The sequence below is a fragment of the Tachypleus tridentatus genome, chromosome 9 (genome assembly GCF_004210375.1).
Source record: "Tachypleus tridentatus isolate NWPU-2018 chromosome 9, ASM421037v1, whole genome shotgun sequence".
In the NCBI taxonomy this organism is placed as follows: domain Eukaryota; kingdom Metazoa; phylum Arthropoda; class Merostomata; order Xiphosura; family Limulidae; genus Tachypleus; species Tachypleus tridentatus.
In genome coordinates, this window is record NC_134833.1 from 80,752,206 (window position 1) to 80,775,338 (window position 23,133).

General features: G+C 32.0%; 1 protein-coding gene across 4 annotated transcripts in view; it reads right to left on the minus strand.

The window, feature by feature from the left end:
- Positions 1 to 22,347, minus strand: part of LOC143225596 (multidrug resistance-associated protein 1-like) — an 86,453-nt gene extending 64,106 nt beyond the window's left edge. For 3 of the 4 annotated variants that reach the window (XR_013013949.1, XM_076455320.1, XM_076455318.1), the window contains exons 1-5: positions 22,200 to 22,347; positions 10,530 to 10,706; positions 6,430 to 6,558; positions 4,789 to 4,926; positions 2,275 to 2,406 (exon numbers count right to left, since the gene is read on the minus strand). Coding sequence is in view for 3 of the 4 variants with exons in the window: in XM_076455320.1 (XP_076311435.1) it covers positions 2,275 to 2,406; positions 4,789 to 4,926; positions 6,430 to 6,558; positions 10,530 to 10,706; positions 22,200 to 22,229 (606 nt within the window). In the remaining variant the exon portion in view is untranslated. Of the gene's footprint in view, positions 1 to 2,274; positions 2,407 to 4,788; positions 4,927 to 6,429; positions 6,559 to 10,529; positions 10,707 to 22,199 lie in introns of those variants that run through there. The other variant, XM_076455321.1, reaches the window with a different exon arrangement.
- Positions 22,348 to 23,133: the final 786 nt, after the last annotated feature.

The following is a 23,133-nucleotide window of genomic DNA, read 5'->3' on the forward strand; positions in this document are numbered from 1 at the left end:
GGAGATTTGACCGTGGGAAAGAGTAATTCCACAGAAAGCAGAGTGGAAGACAGAAACCCTGAAGAATAAGTGCAAGTCTAAACAAGCATAGAAAAGTAAAATACATAAACAAGACAAAAGAAGCTGAATAATAATAATAATTCTGTACAAAAAGACCTAGATCTAAAGTTGCTCAAGGAAGGAAGAATCAATCAAGAGAAATAAGAACATGAGAACAATGAAGAAACAGAGGATGAGTTGTTAGTATAAGGATTTGAACAGTAACTACAAACAACAAGGAAATGAATTGTGTTTGAGTTAAGGGTGGTAGAAATTGTAGATTGCCAACAGCTGAAATTGGCATAGGTAAATGTATGCAAAATGACACAGAGGTCTCAGTCAATTATGGAAATGGAGCAAGTGGATTTATGGATTAAAAAAAGACTGGAACAAGGTGTAGAGAACAAGATAGGAAACAGCCTGTGGTATCAACCAGGCAACTGGGAAAGACAGGACTTCCTTATAACTGGCAAAGGCAGAGACAGCTAAGCCCCACAAAACAGCTTAGTAAAGAAAAGGGAGATGTCCAATGGTACAATGATTAGGGCGAAGACTGTGAAAGATGGACCAATGCCAAAAATAACATATTTCAATTAGACCAGGAATACCACTAGCCTTTAGGGACAAGAATATGTCTAGGCAAAGGGCTTGAAGAACAGAAGAAAAAAGACAAACTTAAGCTAGGAGAGTAACTCAACACAACAATTCCCAAGAACAATGAATTGGGAAAGAAGGGAATGATAGAACTTAAATGGCCACAATGTAGGAGTAAAAGGAACAAGAACATTTGTAAATTTCACTGTGGAATTATGGCACTGAAGGTGTAGAAAGGGAAGGAAAAGAAGTGTGGTAACAAAAAGGATCAGGTAAAGACTCCTGTAGGTAATGAAGAATGAAATTGTTCCCAATAGAACCACACACACAGGGAAAGAGAATCCTAAATGTGAGAATCATGAAAGAAGGAGAAAAATAAAAAAAATCAAGTAATTAACAATCAGGTATATGGGAAGAGTGATGCAAAATGCAGAAATGCAATTAGTACTTGAAGGGAAAATGAAAGGAGTCAGGGTTAATAAGTTGGGAACAGCAAAAGGAATATAATACAAGGGAAATAAAAAGAATGAAGCATACCTGATGAATCAAAGGCCAAAGAATGTGAGAAAGGTGAAGTTTCTCTTCCACAGGGAGAAAAGTTCCAAAAGCCAGAGCAAGTGAAGGAACAATCAAATTTGTCCTCTTTATTAAATTTCATTAATGAGAGAAAGAAATGTCCAAAGAAATGACTGGAGCTAAAGTTCCTGGAAGCATAAAGGAGCCCACTACTCTAATCATAATGGCTGCTACATCATCTTAGAGAACATGTTTCTAGAAGTTATAATGGTCACACAACCTATGTGAGGATATTAGTCACTAACACAAGTAATAGAAGCCGTTAAATGAACATCGTTTGAAAGGGACAGCAAAAAGAAAGTAACTTCTCTAAACACCAAAAACCTCATTAAACTGACAGAGATAAAAGCATGAATGATGTGTTCAGTGCTGAGAAATAAAATGTATGTCATGTGCAAATTCATAGAACCAGTGCAGAGAGAGGCTATAACAGAGGGTTTTTATTGCATAATAATGTCATTATGGAGTAGTGGAGTTCACAAGATATCTCACGAGTTTAGGTGGTTGTTGTCTGAACGTTAATGACATACAGATCTCTGAAGCAGATGCATAGACAGGGCAGCTTTCTGTATGAAAATGCTTGTACAGAAAAACTTGCTAGGTAATTAATGTACAAATCTTAGAAGCCATATATACTCACATTTTTAAAAAACAATAACTAAATTATTTTTATGTTATATAAAGCTACTATTCAACTTTCACATTATTTCCTTTTCCAAGTTATTGAAATTACAGTAGGTTGCATAAACACTCATCAGCAAACCATATATTATTAATACTAATTTTATGGAGAATAAATGTTTCCACACTAATATGTAAAATATGGGTCTAAGCAGACCCTGGTGCGAGCTTTTTTTTAAAAAAAAAATAAGAAGAGACCAATTGCCCCTACGTGTTCTTACAATATATAGAAAAGAAAAATATTACTTTATTTCATGAGAAATTTAAAATTCCAAAAACTAGCACAGGGATCCATTTCGACCCTTATTTCACTAACAAATAAAATTAAAAGTATCAAAAAAGAAAAAAGAAAAGAAGAAACACCACTATTTTAAAATAACTAACCTCATCAGGACTAGGTTGATATTCCCTGTATTGGGGTTTGGCATCAGCAAAACAAGAAAGAATAAGGCACACTAAAACAACTGGGTAATAAATCATTCCAATGGAAAATGTGGCTTTATCTTTTATGGTCATCTATAACAAAAAAACAAACTAGCATTACTATACCTTTTTTTACTTGATTATTTCTATATTTTTCTAACATATGACCTTTGTGAAAGCTTAATGTTCAGTGTAAATATATTGCACACCTTAATATATATATATAATGTTTGACATTGCATAAAAATCTCATTCCTGGATAAGATATCTATAAATAAAAAACTTGCACATGAATAACACAAATGTGGAAAAGAAATAAACAGAAAATTCTTGAAATTATGCCCATTAATTATACTCAATATCACATTACATACTGTAATACGCTTTAAATTTAATAAAAACCAAATAATTATTTACACAAACTTTGCACATAGCTCACAATCTAAAAATAAAAATTAAAGCTCCTACTGTCTTATTACCATTAAGAATCATACACTGAATCATATGGAGTAATTTTATGTTTTTGCTTATTACAACATTTGGTATAAAGAACTGACCAAAAAAATTAAGTGAAAAAAATCACAAACATACATAAAGGGCATCAACATTAATTAAAAGAATCAATTGCAGTATTGGTGATATTTCTGTTTGACATAAAAGTATGTTAAAAGGAGTCTTGTGAAGTCATGGAGTACAAAGTAATTTAGTGCATATATAGTTTAAATAAAACTTTGTTCCAAAAGTTTTTAAGATTCATGTGGCCCCCAGTGGTTAACATTTAAGCTACATTGTAAAGAATAAGCTGTGAACATGGAACTGCTCTGTAATAACCTCTGGTGTGTCTTCAATAATCTAAGAGATCAGGGTTACCATGCTAAATTTAGAATAAGAAAACATATATATATATACATACATACATACATACATATTATTAGGGTAATAAGCTTTAATGTGACAGTTTGAAGAATTTTCCAGTTCTTTAAAATTTATGTCTTGATAGTTGTACATCATTATATGCTGAAATTCTAACTACTTGAAAAAGTTAAAGTGTAAATAAAATATATCTGAAACTGGAAAATGTTCCTCTTGACATACACAAACTTTGTATACAGTCTGAAGAATATAAATGAGTAATGGGTGAGAGGAGGGAATGACAAAGAAAGGAGGAGATAAAATGTAACAAATAAGTGAAAAGGGCTAACAAATTAAATGAATTAAAGAGAAGAACAAGATAAAGAAGGAAATTTCCTACTTTTTCTCATATATCATATTATAATGGAACTCTTGCTTATATAATACAGGAAAAAGTTTTTTATTATGCAACATACAACCCCAAACTTAAGAAAATTTTATCCTGTGTGCATGTAGATTTGCAATAGGGTTCATGATTTTTCCATTTCACCTCCATTTCCTGTCATGGAGAACTTTATTTTTCCCCATTTTCAAGGTGCAGATATGATGTCATGAATATGTCATACATGGCACCATCGATATAAATATAATAGTACTGTATGTTGTATATCCATGTAAATATTTTGCAGGGTGTGGATGGATCTTCACCAAAATTGATACGGAGGTTCATTAGGTCCATAGAAAAATACACACAAATTTTCAATTTTGCATTTTGTTTTTATGAGTGTTTTGGGGTTCTTGCTTTTATACCCACTACTAAGCCCTTGTTGATGGATATTCACCAAATTTGGGATGAAGGTTTGCTGGGTCCACGAAGAGATGCATGCAAATTTGTATATATATTTTTAAAATTATATATAAAGGAAAAAACTTTTGATGTCCTAAGATAACTTTTCATTAATCATGAATTTACATAGCTTCTGTCCAGGATACTGGTACCTCAGCTAGTAATTATAAAATGTATTAATTATCAAACTCAAAGCTATTGTCAACAACCCATTTTCTTTTATATTGCAGTATGAAAATATAAGATGAAATGAATTATAACTCAGCAATTTAAATAACTTAAATTAATTTGTTTCTAATGTAACACCTAACTTCCACTTGATAAGTGGGAATGTTGTTAAACTATGTTTGTTAATAGAATGATCATACTTGCTTATTAAATGGATGTTAAAAGATTTGAAAATTCTAACTTTTACAATTCCAAGCCATGGTGTTGCAGTGGACACATTCAAGCAAGGATGAAGAGCATCTCCAGAGCTATTCTATATTCACAATACATTTTCTTTAATACAATTTTACTTTATTTAGTAGTTTACAAATTTTAATAACTTGTAAAATACATGTCAATAATTTGCTAGTTCTTAATTTAACATGCCCAGTGTTCTGGCAGTATGTTGCAACACCAACCAAGCGTAGCTACAAGGTTACCAAGGTCAACTGAATGCTTATATTCCTTTTTTTTTTGTGTCCATTAATGCTGTCTTTCTAATGAACAGTATGAACTTTCCATAGCATTATTTGTTCCTAAAATGATGACACATTTTAAAGGAATCTTACTTCATTTACTGCTTCCTGTATAATTGAACGGTAAGTGACTAGACCTGAGATGGCTAAGAGAACCCAAAAAAAGAATTGGACTCCTGAAGAAATAATTCCTCGAGTTCTTCCTGTTAACACAAAGACCATGACAAGAAGCTGAAAAATACATAAAAAAATGCCTATGTAGAACACAAACTTTCAAACTTCATATAAATGACCAACTACTATATTTATTTCAACTACATAATACAAATTAGAGCAGTAATTTTGCAAATAAGTTTTTTCCAACAGATCCATTCATTAGATCAAGATCAGACAAAACAGGCTAAAAGAAGCATTTTCTGTAAATATTTCAATACCTTGCACAACTAGTTTTCTAGATATTTCCCCTTAAATTGACAAACAATTATGTCCTAAGATTACATTAAGTTGATTTATCTTTGACATACTTTTACAGGAGAAACACATTACATGATAAGATCATGTTAACATTTGTAGCACACATAATTAACAATTTAATATACACCCTTGTGTAAATTAATTGAAACAAATGGTCATTTTACCATATTTTCAGCATGGCAGCTGGTGTAGACTCGCTGGACCCGCTGATTTCCTTTAATAGTCATTTTTCACACAGATGGCGTCATTAGCTGTGTTTTGCAGTACGGTCGATCTATTTTTGGAATATATGACGAAAGTTTGAGGAATATTACATTATTTGAAATTGAGTTAGATGGGCAAGGAAACCAGTCAAAAAACAACTTCTTACCAACTCAATGAAGAAAAAACAGTATCAATGGCGTCTGAAATACAAGAACTGGATGCAAGAACAATGGAGAAAGGTGTTATTCAGCGACGAGACTCATTTCTTCATACAGGGTCAAAGAAGTCTGCATGTTCGCAGATCTCCAGGTGAGAAACTTCGAGAATCTCACATCAATCAGTTCATAAAACATCCCTTGAAAAAGATGGTTTGGGGCTTTTTCAGCTACTATGGCATTGGAGGTTTACATATGGTAGAAGGTATGATGCGAGGACTACAATACATCGAAATTTTGCAGAGAAGAGTTGTTCCAGAATTGAAAAAGAGATTTCCAGATCTATCTGGCATTTTCCAGCAAGATCTGGCTCCATGCCACACACAGAAACTTGTGAAGAATTTTATGACTACAACGTGAATAAAGGTGCTGGACTGGCTTGGAAACTCTCTGGACTTAAATTCTACTGAAAATCTTTGGGCAATTTGTAAAGAAAGACTTCAGAGAAAAGACTGTGCTATGAAAGATAAACTAATTGAGGCCATAAGTGAGGTGTGGTACCGTGATCCAAAAATTAGTAAAGATTGCAGTCAACTCATAGACTCGATGCCAAAGAGGATTAATGATCTTCTGAAAAATAAAGGCGGTCATATCATGTATTAATTTGTGAGTAATTTTTGAATTCTTAGAAATAAAACGCAAAAAATTTAAAAAATTGAATTTTCCATCTTGTTTCAATTAATTTGCACAAGGGTGTAAGAATAAATTTATAACAGAAATCTAGTGTTAGTCAGGTCACGGTAATACAATATTATACACAAGTGCAGGCTCTTCAGTTAAAATGTATTATAAATTTTCACATGCATACATACTAATTTCTTGGAAATACCATGTTACTTACAAATGATATTAACTTCAGAAAAGGAGTCTGAAAGTCAACATTTGGTACAGTTTCTGCTAAGGCCACACTACGATGAACATTATGACTCAGCTCCACTAGAGCCAAAAATGCCAATACTGAGGTCAAAATCTGGAAAGACAAGTGTATTATTATGTTTTTTTATAAATTTAAAGTTAATATTTTCCTTAGATGAAAATGTATTTATAATATTCACCTTTCAACACAACAAAGGCTTATTATCCCATACTACTGCTATGAACATTTTTGTGCATCTCACAACTGCCTTGAATAAAGCTTTCAGCCTTACATATACTAATGTACTGCACTAGCTTATTATATAATCATCATTAGGGTGTAGTTATCCACTACAAGAAGGTAACTCATCACCCATGAGCACTAATAGTTCAACAAAAGTTAATTCTCCATGCAACAAAATAAATACACTGGAAGTAAGGTGAGATGTTATTTTCAGAGAAATAACTATCTGAAATGCATTTTTATCTCTCTGCACAAAAGAGCTGATAAAAAAAAGTACAGAGATGAACTCATTTCTGAAAACACAGGGATATCCAAGTGAACCACCACTTGGTCAGGAACCACATCAATTTCATGTTACAAAAGTGTGCAGAAAATAAGATCACCGAATTGGTCCTTATTTAACAGGTATTCAGATGACTATGAGTATCTACTGTGGAGAGTGCAATAAGTCATACTGTTCCATATTGGAAAATGGGAGAAAATAACCCACACTTGCATGTCAAAGAGAACAGAAGACACACCATGCTGGCTTAATGACTAGTAGTGGGGTAGCTTTATTACATTTCCAGGTAACAACCTAGTTACACTTCTCATTTAAAAGTACAGTAACTTGGTCTCATACCAATAAGATTACACTGACCAAACTGGAAACTCTTCACATCAAACTTCACAGTAGTTTGGAAGTAGAGAAACAGAGGTTCTTATTTACTTCACCAGAAAATAATAAGAGAGGAACATGCATTGGAGAGAATGCCAGAGAGAAGACTGAAATGAACAGGAAACATCCTATCTACAGTCTCACCCTGTGAAACTATACAATGAACTACTGCAAATAAATATGGCAGATGTAAGGCTAACACACAGTTGGTCCCATTGTTTTAAATTTTTATTTGCCTTTTTTGTGAGAAATGGTCTGGATAAGAGTATATAAGCATAGACTGCTAAAACAGTCACACACACAAAAAAAAAAAATCCATCTCAACAATGGGAACTAAGCAGAGGCAAATGGGTTTAACACTGTCTTTTACACTCATATGGCTTTAGTAAATATACATCAATACATAATAAGCCATCTCATTAGCCTTTGAAAAGATTGAAGACAGAGAAAACCCACATGCTGATGAAACTGCTTGGTGTTATAAGTAATAGGATACAAGTTTATCAGGGGTTGACCATATCCCTATCTGCCAGATATCATCCAGGTGACGTTAATAGTAAGAGACAAGAGATGACAAACCCAAAAGGAGATTATTTGATGCAGCTAACACTTGTTTTTTTTATCTTTGAAAGAATAAACAAGAATGATAAACTAATGACCCCATCTGGTCAAAGTGGAATGTGATAAATCATGAAAAGAAAAAGAATCCCATGCCAAGAGAAGACAATGGTAATTGACACATACATGTGCAGTACAAGAATGATAACACTAAACTGCTTCAGCAGGACATAGATGATGAAAAGGGTGAAATAATCATATTGAGAAGAACTAGAAGAACTCCAAGTCTTGGAGTGAAAGAAGTCTGGCAATAGAATCAGCTTATCCCTGTGTTGAAATGTTTGGGTTATGTCTAAGGCAGAAATGTCAAACGAATGTATTCAAAAGAGAGAGAGAGATAAGAAAATACATCTTGAAAGAAAAATGGTACAGGAAGCATGTGGCCAAAGGTCTGAATGAAGAATTTGTGAAAGCCTACAGAATGAAACAAAGGTTTCAGTTCAGAAGATCACTGTTGAGAAAGACACAAAAGAGGTTTATAATAATGAGAAAAAGAAAAGGAAAATGACTTGGGAAGAGACAGGTTGTTAACAACGTTAACCTGCAACTGAAAAGTGTAAAAATGGATAAACCATTTTCAAACTGCTATATAAAAGGAAAGATAATAGTTCAATCTTGACTCAGAGTATTTACTGTTAGAGATGCATTATGGGATTGAGACCAGAAAAGATGAAGCTTGTTATTGGAGCAGTTGCAAAGGTATTGATGAGGTACACAGAGGGGTTAACCCAAAGGTGAGTCATCTCTTTGAATTTAAACAGCCATTTCTCTGAGATAAGAGAATGCCAAAAAGGAGCAAGATAACGATGTACAATAGAATGTACAATAAGATTCCCAAGGATAAAAAAACCTGTTAGGATCTTGGATAATAAAAATTAAGAAACCACGGTAATTTGAAAAGACTGCAATAAAAAGCCTCATCTCAATTTTCCAAATCATAAAAAACACCTCTACAAACCTCATCTCAAAGAAAGGATGTTAGAAAAAGATCCTTGAGATAAGACTGAAGGAAGCAGATCTCCAAAAGTAAGATATAACAACTAAACAAATCCCAGGAACAAAAGAAACCAAGTAAACTGGAGCACAATGAAAGAAAAACATGGGGAAAGTGGAAAATTGACAAATTTCAGTTTAAGAGAGAAGTGCTATAAATCCATGAAAAGAAGATAAAACATAGACAGTGTCAAGAAATTGAGTAACTAAAGGACAAAGATGAGTAGATGGAGAGAAAGACAAAAAAGGAAAAAAAGAGATTTCAACTGGAAAAATGACACTCAAGTAATGAAGCCTTATGCAACAAAATAGTCCCAGATTCAGTCAAAACATTAAAAGAAGAGAAAACAAAAGACATACCTGTATACTCCAAGTGGTAAAGGTGGAATTACTTGATCCTCAATTGTAAGAAAAAAACTGGAGCAAAAGCAGACATGGAAAAAACACTGGTGATACTCATCAAAAGACTATGCAGACATAGCTGAAGTGAAAAAAGTGGGAGATTGAAAATCCTAAATCCAAGATTTAATGTAACTAACATCTCAATATATAAAGGTAGTAATATCATTGAACATTAGAGTGCCTCTATTTGTCATTAAGCATTGGATGACTTTTGGACTTTTTGTTGAGGAGTGTCAGAACCTCAGAAATGTAAAAACATGAATGCACAATTCAAGTTGTTGGTTTGATGACAATACTAAAGAGTGTATAACAAAATCTGTATGCTAGGTTAAAACAGCAGAAACAAGTACTGTCAAAAATCTTATCAGAGAAAATGGGCATGTGTATCATAATAACAAATTTTATTAACAAATAAAAAACAGGTTTCTCAAATCAAAGTTTTAACTGAAATGTTTAAAATCTGAAAACTTCATTTGATGTAACCAAAAACAAAAATGTAACTACTTCTTGGAAACAACACATCTTTTCACATGCTAATGGTCATGGAGATTACTGTGCAGGGAGGAAGTGTTGATCTCCTACTCATAGAGATATGCTCTAATGATGATTACACCATAGTTGGCACAATACACATTCATATTTGTAGAGACTGGAGCTTTGTTAAAGGATTATGATATGTTCAAATATCTTAATGGCAGTAGTGTGGATAATCAGCTCTTTGTTGTGCAGGGAAGTGAGTGAACATTTCTGAATTTATAAATTAAAAAACAAATAAAGGAAAAAATATAAACCTTAATAAGTTGATTAAATAAACAGCATAATAATAATTTTATATATATATGCCATTTCTATGGTGAAATAATTTATAATGTTTTAAAATATAGAAAGTCTAACAATACCAAAAAGAAAAAAATCATCAAATATTAGAGTAAAACAAAAAACATTCATTTATGTGTATGACATTTTAATACTGGATAGTTAATTTCTTAATTATTACCTTCAGTCTGCATGTTGCATATAACATATCAAACAGTTTGCTTTTCAATTACCAAATTATATTGTTTTGCACACACACACATTGATATTAAAATTATGCTGTACTACAATACAAAGTTTGAGCAAAACTTTCAGTCAGTATTATATTACACACTACAAATAGATTCATGCTCACAAGTTTCAAAATGTTTATGACTGTCCAAGGTATGTAGCGATTTTTTGAGGTGAGAAGATTAAATGTTTCCCATGGAGCCAACAACCAGAGAAACCCAAATGGAATCCAAGCTAATACTGTTTTCCGGAAACAAGGAGTTAAGTCAGGATTGGTTGTATTCCATGTCAGCTGTTGATCCTGCAAATCATTTTGGTATCCTCATTAATCTATTTCCTGAGCAAGTAAATATCTTTTAAAGTCTCAAACATTACTGAAAAATACCTGAGTATTCTTTCATAAAAACATTTTACTACATGAAAAACAATTTATTTCATACAATTAACAGTAATTTTTATAATAACTTTATATAACATTTTGAAAATATTTCACTGAAAAGCATTTTTCTGTTTCAACTATGTGCTGGTGGTTGTAGACCACAGGATGTGAGAGTGTGTGATGTGCCTAGTGTGAAGGTGTAGCAGAGATTGAAATATTACATTTCCACATTCCTTATGAATTTAATTTTGCTTGAGAACTTCCATCTTTTTAGTTAGCTTTATCAATCAGGACTGCATGGTCCCTCTGTATTCCTTTTGTTATGACCAATGAAAGCAAACATATTGTATGGATTTAATAAAAACCAATTCATGAGAACATGAAACTTTAATGAGGGATTGTAATGTTCGTGATAGCTTTCAGTTAAGTGAATGTAATTTTATTTCATTATTTCTATCCCTGTGTAGCTTAGTTTAGTTTATTTGCTGTCTTTGCTTTCAGTTTCCATTGCTGACTAACCTTTCAGTGGAAAGAAAAGCAGTGTGTATAAGCCTTTCCATCACTAAGACTCTTTTACTACGTTCTCATAATAGTACATGGAAGACCCCAATTAAACTGCAAGGGATCTCAGAGCATCACTGAGAACCACAAGCATAGAGTACATAGCCCATTGTTATGTGGACATGTCTAGTTCTACACCAACCAATGTCTTATTTCCAGATAATATAGTACAAAGGGTTGATTGGGATCTTACCATTCTAGCAGCCAATCTAGGAGTGAAGCACTAATAAGAAAATAGAGGGAAGTCCTATTCTATTCCAGAAGCTCCTGCAGACAAGTGAGCTCAAAACATTTTGATTGCCTTGCTTTTCATTTGTACCCAAGCAAGAGAGGAATACTGAAGCTCAAATAAATCAGTCTCCTTTTCTTTGCCCAGACATTATGCAACATTAGTATTTCCATGTTATATTCTGGACACAACATGGGAGGTAGAAGTTCAAAAGATTTAAACTTTGCTGAATTGGTGTAGAATGGAGTACCATGGATTATCTTTAATGGTAGGAAGCACCCTAATAATTTCTCTAGTCAGCTATCTTCTGCTTTATGTTGGGCAGACCACAACCAAAAAGGTGCTGACCCACCACATCTGTATTCCTCACTGGGTATATAAGGATAGATAAAAATATGAAAAACAGATGTAATTCATGTGTAGGAAAAAACAAACAAACACTTTTTTGGCTAGGAAACTGGAATGTGAGAATTATGTCTTAGAATGACACAGAATGTCATGTAAGTACCAATAACAATATTGGTAAAACAACACTGAATGATCACAAGTTTCACAAACAAAATGTTAATATTGCAGTTTTCCATGAGACCAGACTAGCAGTTATCAGTTATTGGATCTATCTACGATGCCAAATACTACTGTTTCTGGAAAGAGAGAAGTGCAGATAAGACTCACTTACGTGTTGTTGAATTTACAATAAAAAATAATCTCACCAAGATCCCTTAGATCCCAATCCAAATACAGAAGTGCATCACCTAAACATTTTTTAGCTGGTAAGGCAATCATCATTAGTACTCAGGCAGAAATTCTGGGCAGTAGTCCAAATGATAAAGATATGTTTTATACTTCTCTGAAGAAATGGTGACAAATGACCTAGAGAGAATCCAGTAGTATTGGGAAACTTTAATGCAAGAGTAAAATTTTATTATCAATCATGGTCTAACTACTTAGGCAAATGTGGTATTGGTATAATAAATGAGAATGGCCAAAGACATGTTGAACTTTGCATACAGAACAATCTTTGTGTGACTGACATGTACAACTGAAAGTATCATGACAACATGCAAGATCTGGCCACTGGCATTAACTAGACCCAAATATTACCAAAAGGAAATCACAGTAAGAAACACATTCAAACATACAACAGTGTAAACATGGACCATGTGCTCTTCATTAGTAAAGTAAAACTTACACCAAGGAAGTTGCACATTGCAAACCATGACAGTTATTGAAAGACTAACATAATAAATGCTCAAGACTATCAAAAGTGTTCAGTTTTATAAGAATTATTGAGCACAAATACTGCTGAAGAAAAATATTACAAAAATATAGCCCTGACATGGAACAGTCTGTGATCACACTTATATGTATATATAAATTTGCACTTTCTGCTTTTGAGACGGCTGAAAGCTCAAAACAGAAGTGGGCTCAGACTCACTCAAAGAACTTTTGTTAATGCTATGAACCAAGCAGACAGTGTATGTAAACCACAGTTTAAATTCTACAGAAACAACAAAGGTGGACCTTTCAAATACCAAACACACAGCATAGGACAGCAAGGTAATGTGTAAATAAATGTTGTCAAAACCTGTGTAATCAGATAAAGATGGCTTCAAATTCTGGTAATTTGTATGTTGAATAGTATAAAGACTGCTCTTGGTTTAACAGTCAGAAAACTGGCCCATTTAAAAGCAAAAGATGGGTCAGTGATAATTAATGGAAATAAGCAGATAGTAAACTGGGCTTAACATTATTTTTAACATATATTCTTAGAAGACTGATACATCTAATAAAGTTCTTGATCAAATACAGAATCTATACATCATGGAGAAACTTGATAAAGAACTAAGAGTTGCAGAACCTAGTAAAGCTAATGATTTCCTATGTTCTGGAAAAGTGCTGGCAGTAACTGGTGTGCACCCTCAATAACACTGTGGTTTCACAGCTACATGATCCACTGCAGATGCATTTTCTTTTCAACAACTTCAAGAGAAGTGCATACAGCAAAAGAAAGCACTATACATCATCTCTACAGACTTAAAGAAGGCATTTCATGTTGTCAATAAATTATGACTTTTAAAGTACTTGAGAAAATAGTATGACTTCACGTACTGTGTAAGCTCAATAATCATTTCTTGAGGACTTGAATGCCATAATTCAGTTTGATGGCTTCACTTCATAGAAATTTGATGGAAAAAAGAGGTATTGGCACTATTTGGCTACTTTTTCTCTGTGCTGTTGAGAACTGCTTTAGACAATTTGAGTGATGACATTATTTTTGTACAAAATCAGATGGAAAGTTTTGCTACTTGTCTCATCTTAAAGTTAAGGCCATACTGACAATCAGAAATCTTCTTTTTACTATTACCCTGCACTTCTTGCTCATAAAGAAGTCAGCAATAGAAGCTTACTAATAATCTCATTAATGCTTACAATATGGTTACTCTTATGATAAATATAAAAAAGATTATGCTGTTATGCTAAGATGCTCCTCAAGAGCTAAACAGCATTCTAAACAAATCAATATTCACTTTCTGCATCAAGACACTTCTTTGTTCTAGATTGCACATCTCTGATTTTATTTTACTCTTGTATAACCTCCTAACTCCTTGCAAAATTGCATACTTATACTTTACATATCCCCAAATTAAATTGTCATTTTGCACCAACAAAGCTTTTTGCTTAATGAAGATAAAAACAATAATCTGAAGACCACATGCGAGGTTCCTTGTAGAACATCCTTCTTTCAAAAACTGTAATACATCGTATTTGGTATTTGTTATTGGATTATTTGTAGCAAATAAAAAGCAAAGATTTCAATATACTGACATCTACAGGACCTCAAACCCTTAGAATAAGCAGGTTTGGACATTTTTCTTGTTAGAGCTTTTCTTGATCAGGTATGGGGATTATTTAAGTCATTTCTAGGTTAGTTAGAAACAAAATAAATTATATTAGTTTTAAGTCATTCTATTTTATATGTATGGGAGTATTTTCTATTCTATATTGTATATTTAATTTTAAAAAAATTATGAGACAACATCATTAATAAGAAATAGGACTGATGTCAACTTGTACCATAAGAGTACAAAAGCTTAAAAACACAAAATTTCAAACGTAAGTAATAAATTCCTTACCTTTTATGTATGTTTTTTTATTTACTGCTATAAAAATAACTAACATAAACATTAGAAACTTGTTACATTAAATAAAAAACTTAAATAAAATTAAACAAACAAAATACTCAGGATTAATGATAGTATACACCATGTCTGACTGCAATGTGTAATTCAATATTAGAATGCTGGTAAATAGATGTTATTTACAAAGATGTCTGGTATAATAAACAGCTATTGCTGTAGTCTTAGAGAGCTTAACTGCAATTATATAAAGATAAAACTAAATGAAAAATATAATAATTTTGGATTTGAAAATAAGTAGTGGATAATTATTTGTTACAATGGGTAGTCATTCTAGAAAAAAAAAGGATATTTTATATTGTTTAAGTTACATGGTGCTTATAAAGTCATAAAATGAACTGAGTCCATGTATAGTTTATCAGGGTAGATAAAATAACAAAAAAGCACAAAGTTTAACAGAAGAAAATAAGTTATAGTCTGAGTCAGGCTTTGACACTAGAAATTCACAGATAAATTTTAAGTAAAACCACTTAATCATAAAATCTAGTATGTATAGATTCATGGCTACAACATCATTCATTATTACCAATCTTGAACCCAACCTGATATTAGTGAGTTAATGTCTGTCAGAACTGAAGCTATGATTCTGGATGCACCATGTGAATGACAGATTTAGTTGATTTGTGGAATATGCTAATCCATTAATCATCCTTCTTATCAACAGATTAAATTCAACTAACTAATCATTCTCACATTGCAAATGAATAGTTTGAATAATTGAAAATAGTTACTTTGATTAGGTTATTATTTGTAGACATTAATGAATTTAATTATATTTTGATTAAATGATTATTTTGCATGACATAATTAATATAATTAATGCTCAAAGACAATTTATTATATAAATAAATAAAGTTAATCACCCAGCTCTAGTAGATGATACATTCATTACCTGACTATAATAATTATAACACAACAGATGACAACACTTAAATTACCTAAACAAAAATTCAGTTTGTAACTAAGACTGAGTTAGGTCATGGATTGCTATTTGTAAATGTTCTAACACCTCAGCATGGACACAATTTATCTATGAAAGTTTACAGAAAACCAACTCATCCCTTTCACTACCTGGATTATATATATTCAATCATCTGCATGTGAAACAAAAATTTTAGAAATTCCAAAATGAGAGCAGGAAATATTTGTGGTACCTAATGTTTAAAATAGGTAATCTGTTTTTTGAACAAGACCTTTTAAACTAATAGTTACCTTGAAGCTTAAAACCCCACAAAAGAGAACCTTTAACCATCATCTTTCTTACCACTTGTATCTAATTTAAGTTACAAACACAGGATAATTTATAAGAAATTCAGTATTATTTTGTTTCAGGTTTGACAAGTCTTCAAAATATCCTTACAAGATTTAAACTTAGCAATCCCAGGGAATGAAAACATGTAGGTTACAATATCCTTTGAAGTTGCAACAAAATCTACATTGGAGAGAAAGAATTATCAGTTAGACTATAAGAACATACTGATGCAACAAACATTCTATATCTTAAAAATATCATCACAGCCAAAAGTTTTTACAGCATTTGAATGAAGTAAGTACTGGATTTTAATTATTGCACACAATGAAAACACATAAAAATTACAAAAGTTCTCAGGAGAAAGATTATTAAACAAGAGTCAATAAGGATAAAGGCCTAGAAACCAGCAGCTTCTTACAGAATCAGGATTCGATAATTTTCCAAATAACCAGTTCAAGTTCTTCACATTTAAAGAGTTCTATCTTAAAATGTTGCCTCTTTTCATAAATTATAGATATGATGAAGGATTTAACTTGGAGATGGAATGGCATCTCAAAATTGAGGAAATTAATAGAAGTCAATGGAAAACACAGTCCATATGTTTAACACATTGCCTAAAACCAATTTAAAAGAATAAAAAGTATAAGTAACTATGTACATTTAAAACACTGTTACTGCTGAATATGAAGAAAACAAAAGGACAAAAAATATGAGAAATAGTCAAATGAATGGCCCATTGCTGATACATTGGCTGGTTGACTTCAATAATAGTCAATGTGATAGCTTTGTTCAAAAACTTCCTATTGAATCTTATACAACGAGATGGCCAATGTTCAACAACAGTATAATGTGGAAAAGCTCCTTAGTTTGCTGTTCATTTTAAAACTTCTTTAGGTTGGAACAAAGCTCTTCCTGAGTGGTAGGTTTAAAATCCATGCATATAATTGGTAAAGGTTTGACAAAAGTGAAACATGGCTAAGCCACAGAACCAACAAAGATTATGGAGATGAATGAGGGAGTTCCTTACAGATATGATAAAGAACAGGGTGCACAACATTAGCAAGCAATTTCAGAGTCAGCAATGAGTTAAGAGAGACAATGCAAATGGCACATTGATTAGAGCTGGGTAATTAACCAAATATAATCACTTACTTAAATACATATATTATATAAATTAGTGTCATGCCAAACAATCAATTAAAATTATGATTAAATCAATCAATGCCATGAAATTAAACAAGTAATGAAAATCATTGCTATTCTCAGTTATTCCAAGTGAAACAAACATACATATGGAAAAGGAAGAAGTATATAATAAAACATACAGAGAAAAAATGATTTTACAGTCTTGACTATAATAGTACCGTAGAACTAATTCTAATAAAGTCTGCTTGAAGTATCCAAACTTTTTGTCATAATAATACAAAAAAAATATATTAAACTATTAGGAAGGATTGAAACTGTGCTCTATCCTGTAAGTAAAATAAATGACATAATATTAACACTTGAGTGTTAAGCTGATGACTGAAATATTGAAACAATAGTGCTAATAATGAATATAGAAATCTGCTGCAACATTGTACATGGAAAAGAAATGCCAACAATCTTTATTTGATGCAATCCTTGCAGTAGGAGGGTACAGAATACAAGCCATAAACTGTATTATGTTAGTATGTGAATTGATTTAAAAGAATAATGACTTGCTGCATGAGGAATTTATTAGGAAGCACACATCTCAACTGAGCTGAACAGGAGATTATTGCAGGTATTGAGTTGGTCAACTTCAGTCCAAAATCAGGCAGCATTGGGTATGTGTCTACCAGTCTGGAATAGGAGGAGAAAGATCCCAACTGTCTTCACTTCATGATCATGAAGCAGAAGGGAAAAATAACTTCCAATCTGATAACCCAGACAGGGCAGATGAGCAGACTCAATATATATACCAACACCAGGCAACCCACAAAGGAACCCAACATCTCACCAACAATAGGAAGGAGAAATTCAAACTTGGTGGGTCAACTCTGGTCCAAAACCAGGACATATAGGGAATTTTTTTCATCTGGTTTGTGGTAGAGGACTTATGTTAGCAGGTTTTATGCCAATCCAACACCAGGTTAAATGGTAGTAGACATCCAAACAGTTGTAGGATGGGGATAGTGGCATGTTACGAGCATAATTATAAGAGAAGTGACCTGTGCCACACTGACAGTGTTACCACTGTTCTAATTTCCACCAACTGGCATCACCTCTTCAGCCTATAGCTATCAGATTCCAATTAGTGAGGGTTTTCCATGACCTATCACCCTAGTGGCTAGTAAATAGTAAGCAGTAAGGGTCTCCCTTGCTCTGCTTAAGAAAAAGGAGGGACAGAAGAATTTGTATTGAAGAGACCTAGATAAAATGTCTGGATCTCCATGGGATACATGACAGAAAGGATTTTTTTAATGAACAGTGCAACAGGTGACTTCATACATCTACTTTGAAAAGCCAGCAAGCATAAGCTGGAGAAGTAAGCAGAGCACCCTCGGGTGTTGGCTTTTTACATGACAGTCTGGATTTGACAGTAGATGGTTACAAAAATATACTGAGAGGATACCTCAAGCAGTCTTACAGAACATCCTATTTCAACAGTGGGCAAATACAAAGTCAAGGTAAATGATATGAGCACTTTCCATTATTATGGGTCAGTGCAGAATTTTGGAAAATAAGTGCACTCTAAGATGCACCACTAACCACTTAGAAGGAGCCAAACCATCCACCTTAAACAAGACAGCTCCCAAGGGAGAAAGGAGGTTACAACAGTGGATGCCACATTGAATAGGGATAATAGAGACTAATTATCCAAGAAAATACTCACTGTATTGTACAAACCTACATGTATTAGAGTGTAATTTTCAACCAACACAAATTCTATTAATGCCATCTACATATTGCTCCATATTAACTAATTTTAGGTTTCTAATACAGTACTTAGTATAAAGAACCAATCACCAAGAGAGTAAAAATAATGAAATAATTTATTCTCTATATGACATACATTATGGAAAACAGTAATAATTTTAAAGGTTAGTTGAAATATTTGTGGTATTTTTATTTATTCTTGGATGATAATTATGTGTTATTAGTTGACAGATTTGGACCCATACATAATTTAATGCGTAAGCAGTATAAAAATGCACTCAAAAAGACAATGAAGAATAGTAGTACTTCTGAAGTTAATACATTTTCTTTCAGCTAATAATAAGAAATCAACTACAGTAAACAATTTATTAATGCTCTGAAGTGCACAGTTATCATTTTTATCTTTATTTAGGCCTATTATTTGCTCTTTAACCAGAAAACGTAAACATACTCTTCATTCTATGTTTTGTGTCTAGGTCTCAATGTATCTTATCAAATTTCATTAAGTACTTCTATGAATGCTCTCTGTGATCAGTCAAAGTACTCATATATATATATACACACACACACACACACACACACACACACTAATACTAGTCAACAAAGTTCTATTCTTAATATATGAATGACACCACATGTTGTACAACTTTGAGATATAAGTGTACATGTACATTTGTTTCTACCTTGTGTTTACACAATCTGAATTTAACTGTTTTACATTGTGCAAAATTTTAAAAGTACCTAACAGAGAGAAATTTATAAAGAATATTATTGTGATGGGAAATATCCTTTATTCTAATAAATTAAAAAATTCCAATCTAATCATTCTTTTAATTATTTTTGTGCCTTTTTCTCTAACATCTAACTTATGATTTGTCAAGCACAACTGCGAGGAAAAAAAACCATCCACACTTCAAATAGGTGTTGACTAAGTATATTTATGTACAAAAATGAATTTTCACTCTAAAGAAAGTGTCTAAATTTGGTATTATTCAATCTCAATCCTTACAAAAGGTAGCAGCTGAAAATTTTTATTTGATAATTTTTCATTACGATAAAAACACAGTAAATAAAAAAAGTAACAGAAGAACATTCAGTCAGTCAAGCTCACTTCTCACCAATATCAACTGATCAAACATGAAAATTTCACACACACGTCTGTTCATCCAAAAATATGATAAAATCATGTCGAAGAAAGTATACATATTTAGGTTTTGAATGCTTAAACATATAAATATTATCTAAAATATTTAAAGGAGATGAACTAATGAATCCTTAACAAGTTTTATTTTAAGACACTATATAAAACTAAATAAAACAACATAAAATTTCTGATCTACCTACCTAGATTGCTTTGATAAGGATTTACTGATAATTCATGTTTACATTTCTAATCATTATATTTCACCACTTAATCTATAAAATAGCCTGACCAACTCTGCCTCCCCCCCCCCCAAATTTTTTTTTAATATTTGTGTGAAGCTTTTTTCTACACATGTTTCTTACACCTAAATAATGTTTTTCTACATGTAAAGGGACAAAACTGCACACAGCTGCAAATCAGGCTTTCAATGTTATTTCAACTACATCACTAATAAGACAACTGTTAAGTATTCCAGGTATATTACTTTTACAAGATCTCAAACTATGTTTAAGAAGCACTTTTAACAACACTTACTCTCTTAGCAGTTAATACAAGAAAAAAATCCTTAAGTCAATATCATCAACTCTTGCATATGTAATAATTTTATTATCCTTGAAGTTATCACACATTTGATAAATATAGTGATAATATGGCATATATCACTGTAACAAGTAGTAGATATAAACAAGATGTCAGCATTAGGTAATTTATGAGTTTTATAATCACACTAATACAATAACTATATAATAACCATAGGTACTACCATTCTCATGATTTTATTTGTATTAGCTGATGCATCTGTGCAACACACAACAAAGATATAGCCAGGTCACATCCGACTATTCACTACCCTACATCAATTTCTGGGGCTCTAAGGGTTCATAAAAAGTTGGTGACAACCAGTTCAATGGTCAATCAGTTATAAGTGCATACAATGCATAAGGAAGAAATACTGTAGTCACATTCAACGTACCCCCTCCTTCTCCATGTCACTTCGTGGGACCATAAGAAAACATAACAGGTTTGGTGATAATCAGTCCGATAGGTTCTCAATCATAATTACTTATATGAACAAATTTCTTCAAATAATGGTTAAATATAAATACAAGTCATTGAAGTTCAATTTTTATTTGAGATTTAGATGCAGTTGTAAATATATCAAACCAACTTGAAAGATTATTCTAAAAAAAATGTAATTGTTAAGTACACACAATAAGAAAAGTTATTTTTACCATACCAATATTTACATATATTTAATGTATCCACAGATAAATATATTTACCTATTAACATTTTGTACTTTTCTCATGTTCAGAAAACTATAAAAGTTTTAAAAATAAAACTGAGAATTATATTGTTATTGGTGGAGAGTTAATTAAACCTGAGACATATAAATACAATGTTTTTTACCTATGGTATTTTAAAGCCAAGAAAATGATGGACACAGTCCTCTGTATTAGTCTTAATTTTTAAGTAAAAACCTAAGTTTTAAGTTGGTTTGAATGATGAAAAACACTGTCACATAGCTTATAACTACTAGTAGTAGTATAAGGTTTATTAAAATTACAAATATTAAAATATTTCTCTTTGGCTTTATTTGGTTACATTAAAATAATTTCAAGTCTTTAGCACTACAAGTGGATACTATTCTAATATGTAATATACTTTGCAACAGCACTAATACTTCACATTTTTGTGAATTAATCTGACATTATAATTCTTCAAATAGTATTTGTACACTGAGAACAAATAATTTATTAATATCAAAAGTTAAATCATTATATTTCACATCTTCTGTCATCAAAAAATAATAAGATCCAAAATATGGCGCAAATATTCGTTAAGACATTTATCAATGTTAACGTAAAAAGAAGAAACTTAAGAACAATCTTATGACACAGCCATACTTAATTAAACTAGTGTAATACTACCAGTACCAATACTATACTGTCGACAAGTAATTTAGGTAAAGACTAAACTCTTAAAACCTATCTCAGTATCTAATTCATTTCGACAGCTCCGAGATAAATTAATTAATAATTATGTTGATATAATAACGTCTAAGAGTTTTGAGCTATTTAATTTTACATATTTTTTATTTTCTTTTAAAAAAACTCCATAAAACTTACCCAAAATTTCGAGCCACAAAATGTTTCCATGTTTACCGCCGTTCTATCCTCCTGTTTCTAACGGCCTCTTACGACCTCACATAAACATAAACATCCTTTTTTTTCTCTCTTTCTCTTTGTTTATTGATTGCTGGTGGCGTGGTAGTAAAGTGCAACTACAAAGGAAAAGTAAACACATTGAATTACTTAAATCTTGTGAGTTAAAGGATAGTGTATTCATGAAAATATGCATGTACTCTTTTTAAGAATCACACTAATAAAAATTACATATTTCTTTAAAGAATTATGAAACAGTAGTTGTAGAGTCATCACCAGCTTATTTGGTAATAACAGACATGAAAGTAACTAAGAAAAAAAAAGAGTTAATGTAATTAATTACTTACCATCAGAAGGCTGATTCCTGATTACTTTGTTTGTTTGGATCGGTTTCTATAGTGTGTTATCTAATTACACCGTCTGATGAAGCGTCTCTTCCATTTTAGAATACTGTTAGAGTATTTAGAGTACTGTTCGTCTCAAAAGTAGACCATCTTGTGATCCGAGTTTGCAAGAGTTGTCATCACTGCATCACTTACTTGAAATTGAATTCCAGTGGAATAGTACTTTTGGAGATCTGTTGGTAATTCCTAGTTCACTGATCACCCGGTTGATAATACAGAACCTCATGTTGAAGTAGTGATATTTGTAATTTTATGTCTAACTGACACATTGGAGCAGATACGAACTGTTTTATTGAGTGTAATGCTTTCAAGTAGTTTGTCAACTCATCCTTAGCTTTTGTTTTTTTAAAACAAATCAATAGCTGTTGTTTTTGGTTTTCAAAGTAATGATCTCAGAGTAGGGAACCTCTTAGTTTTGTTACGATATTGCTGTTTTTTCTGGTATTTCTTTATTACGTAGGTGACATATTTCTGGTTCTTTTTCTCCTTTGAAT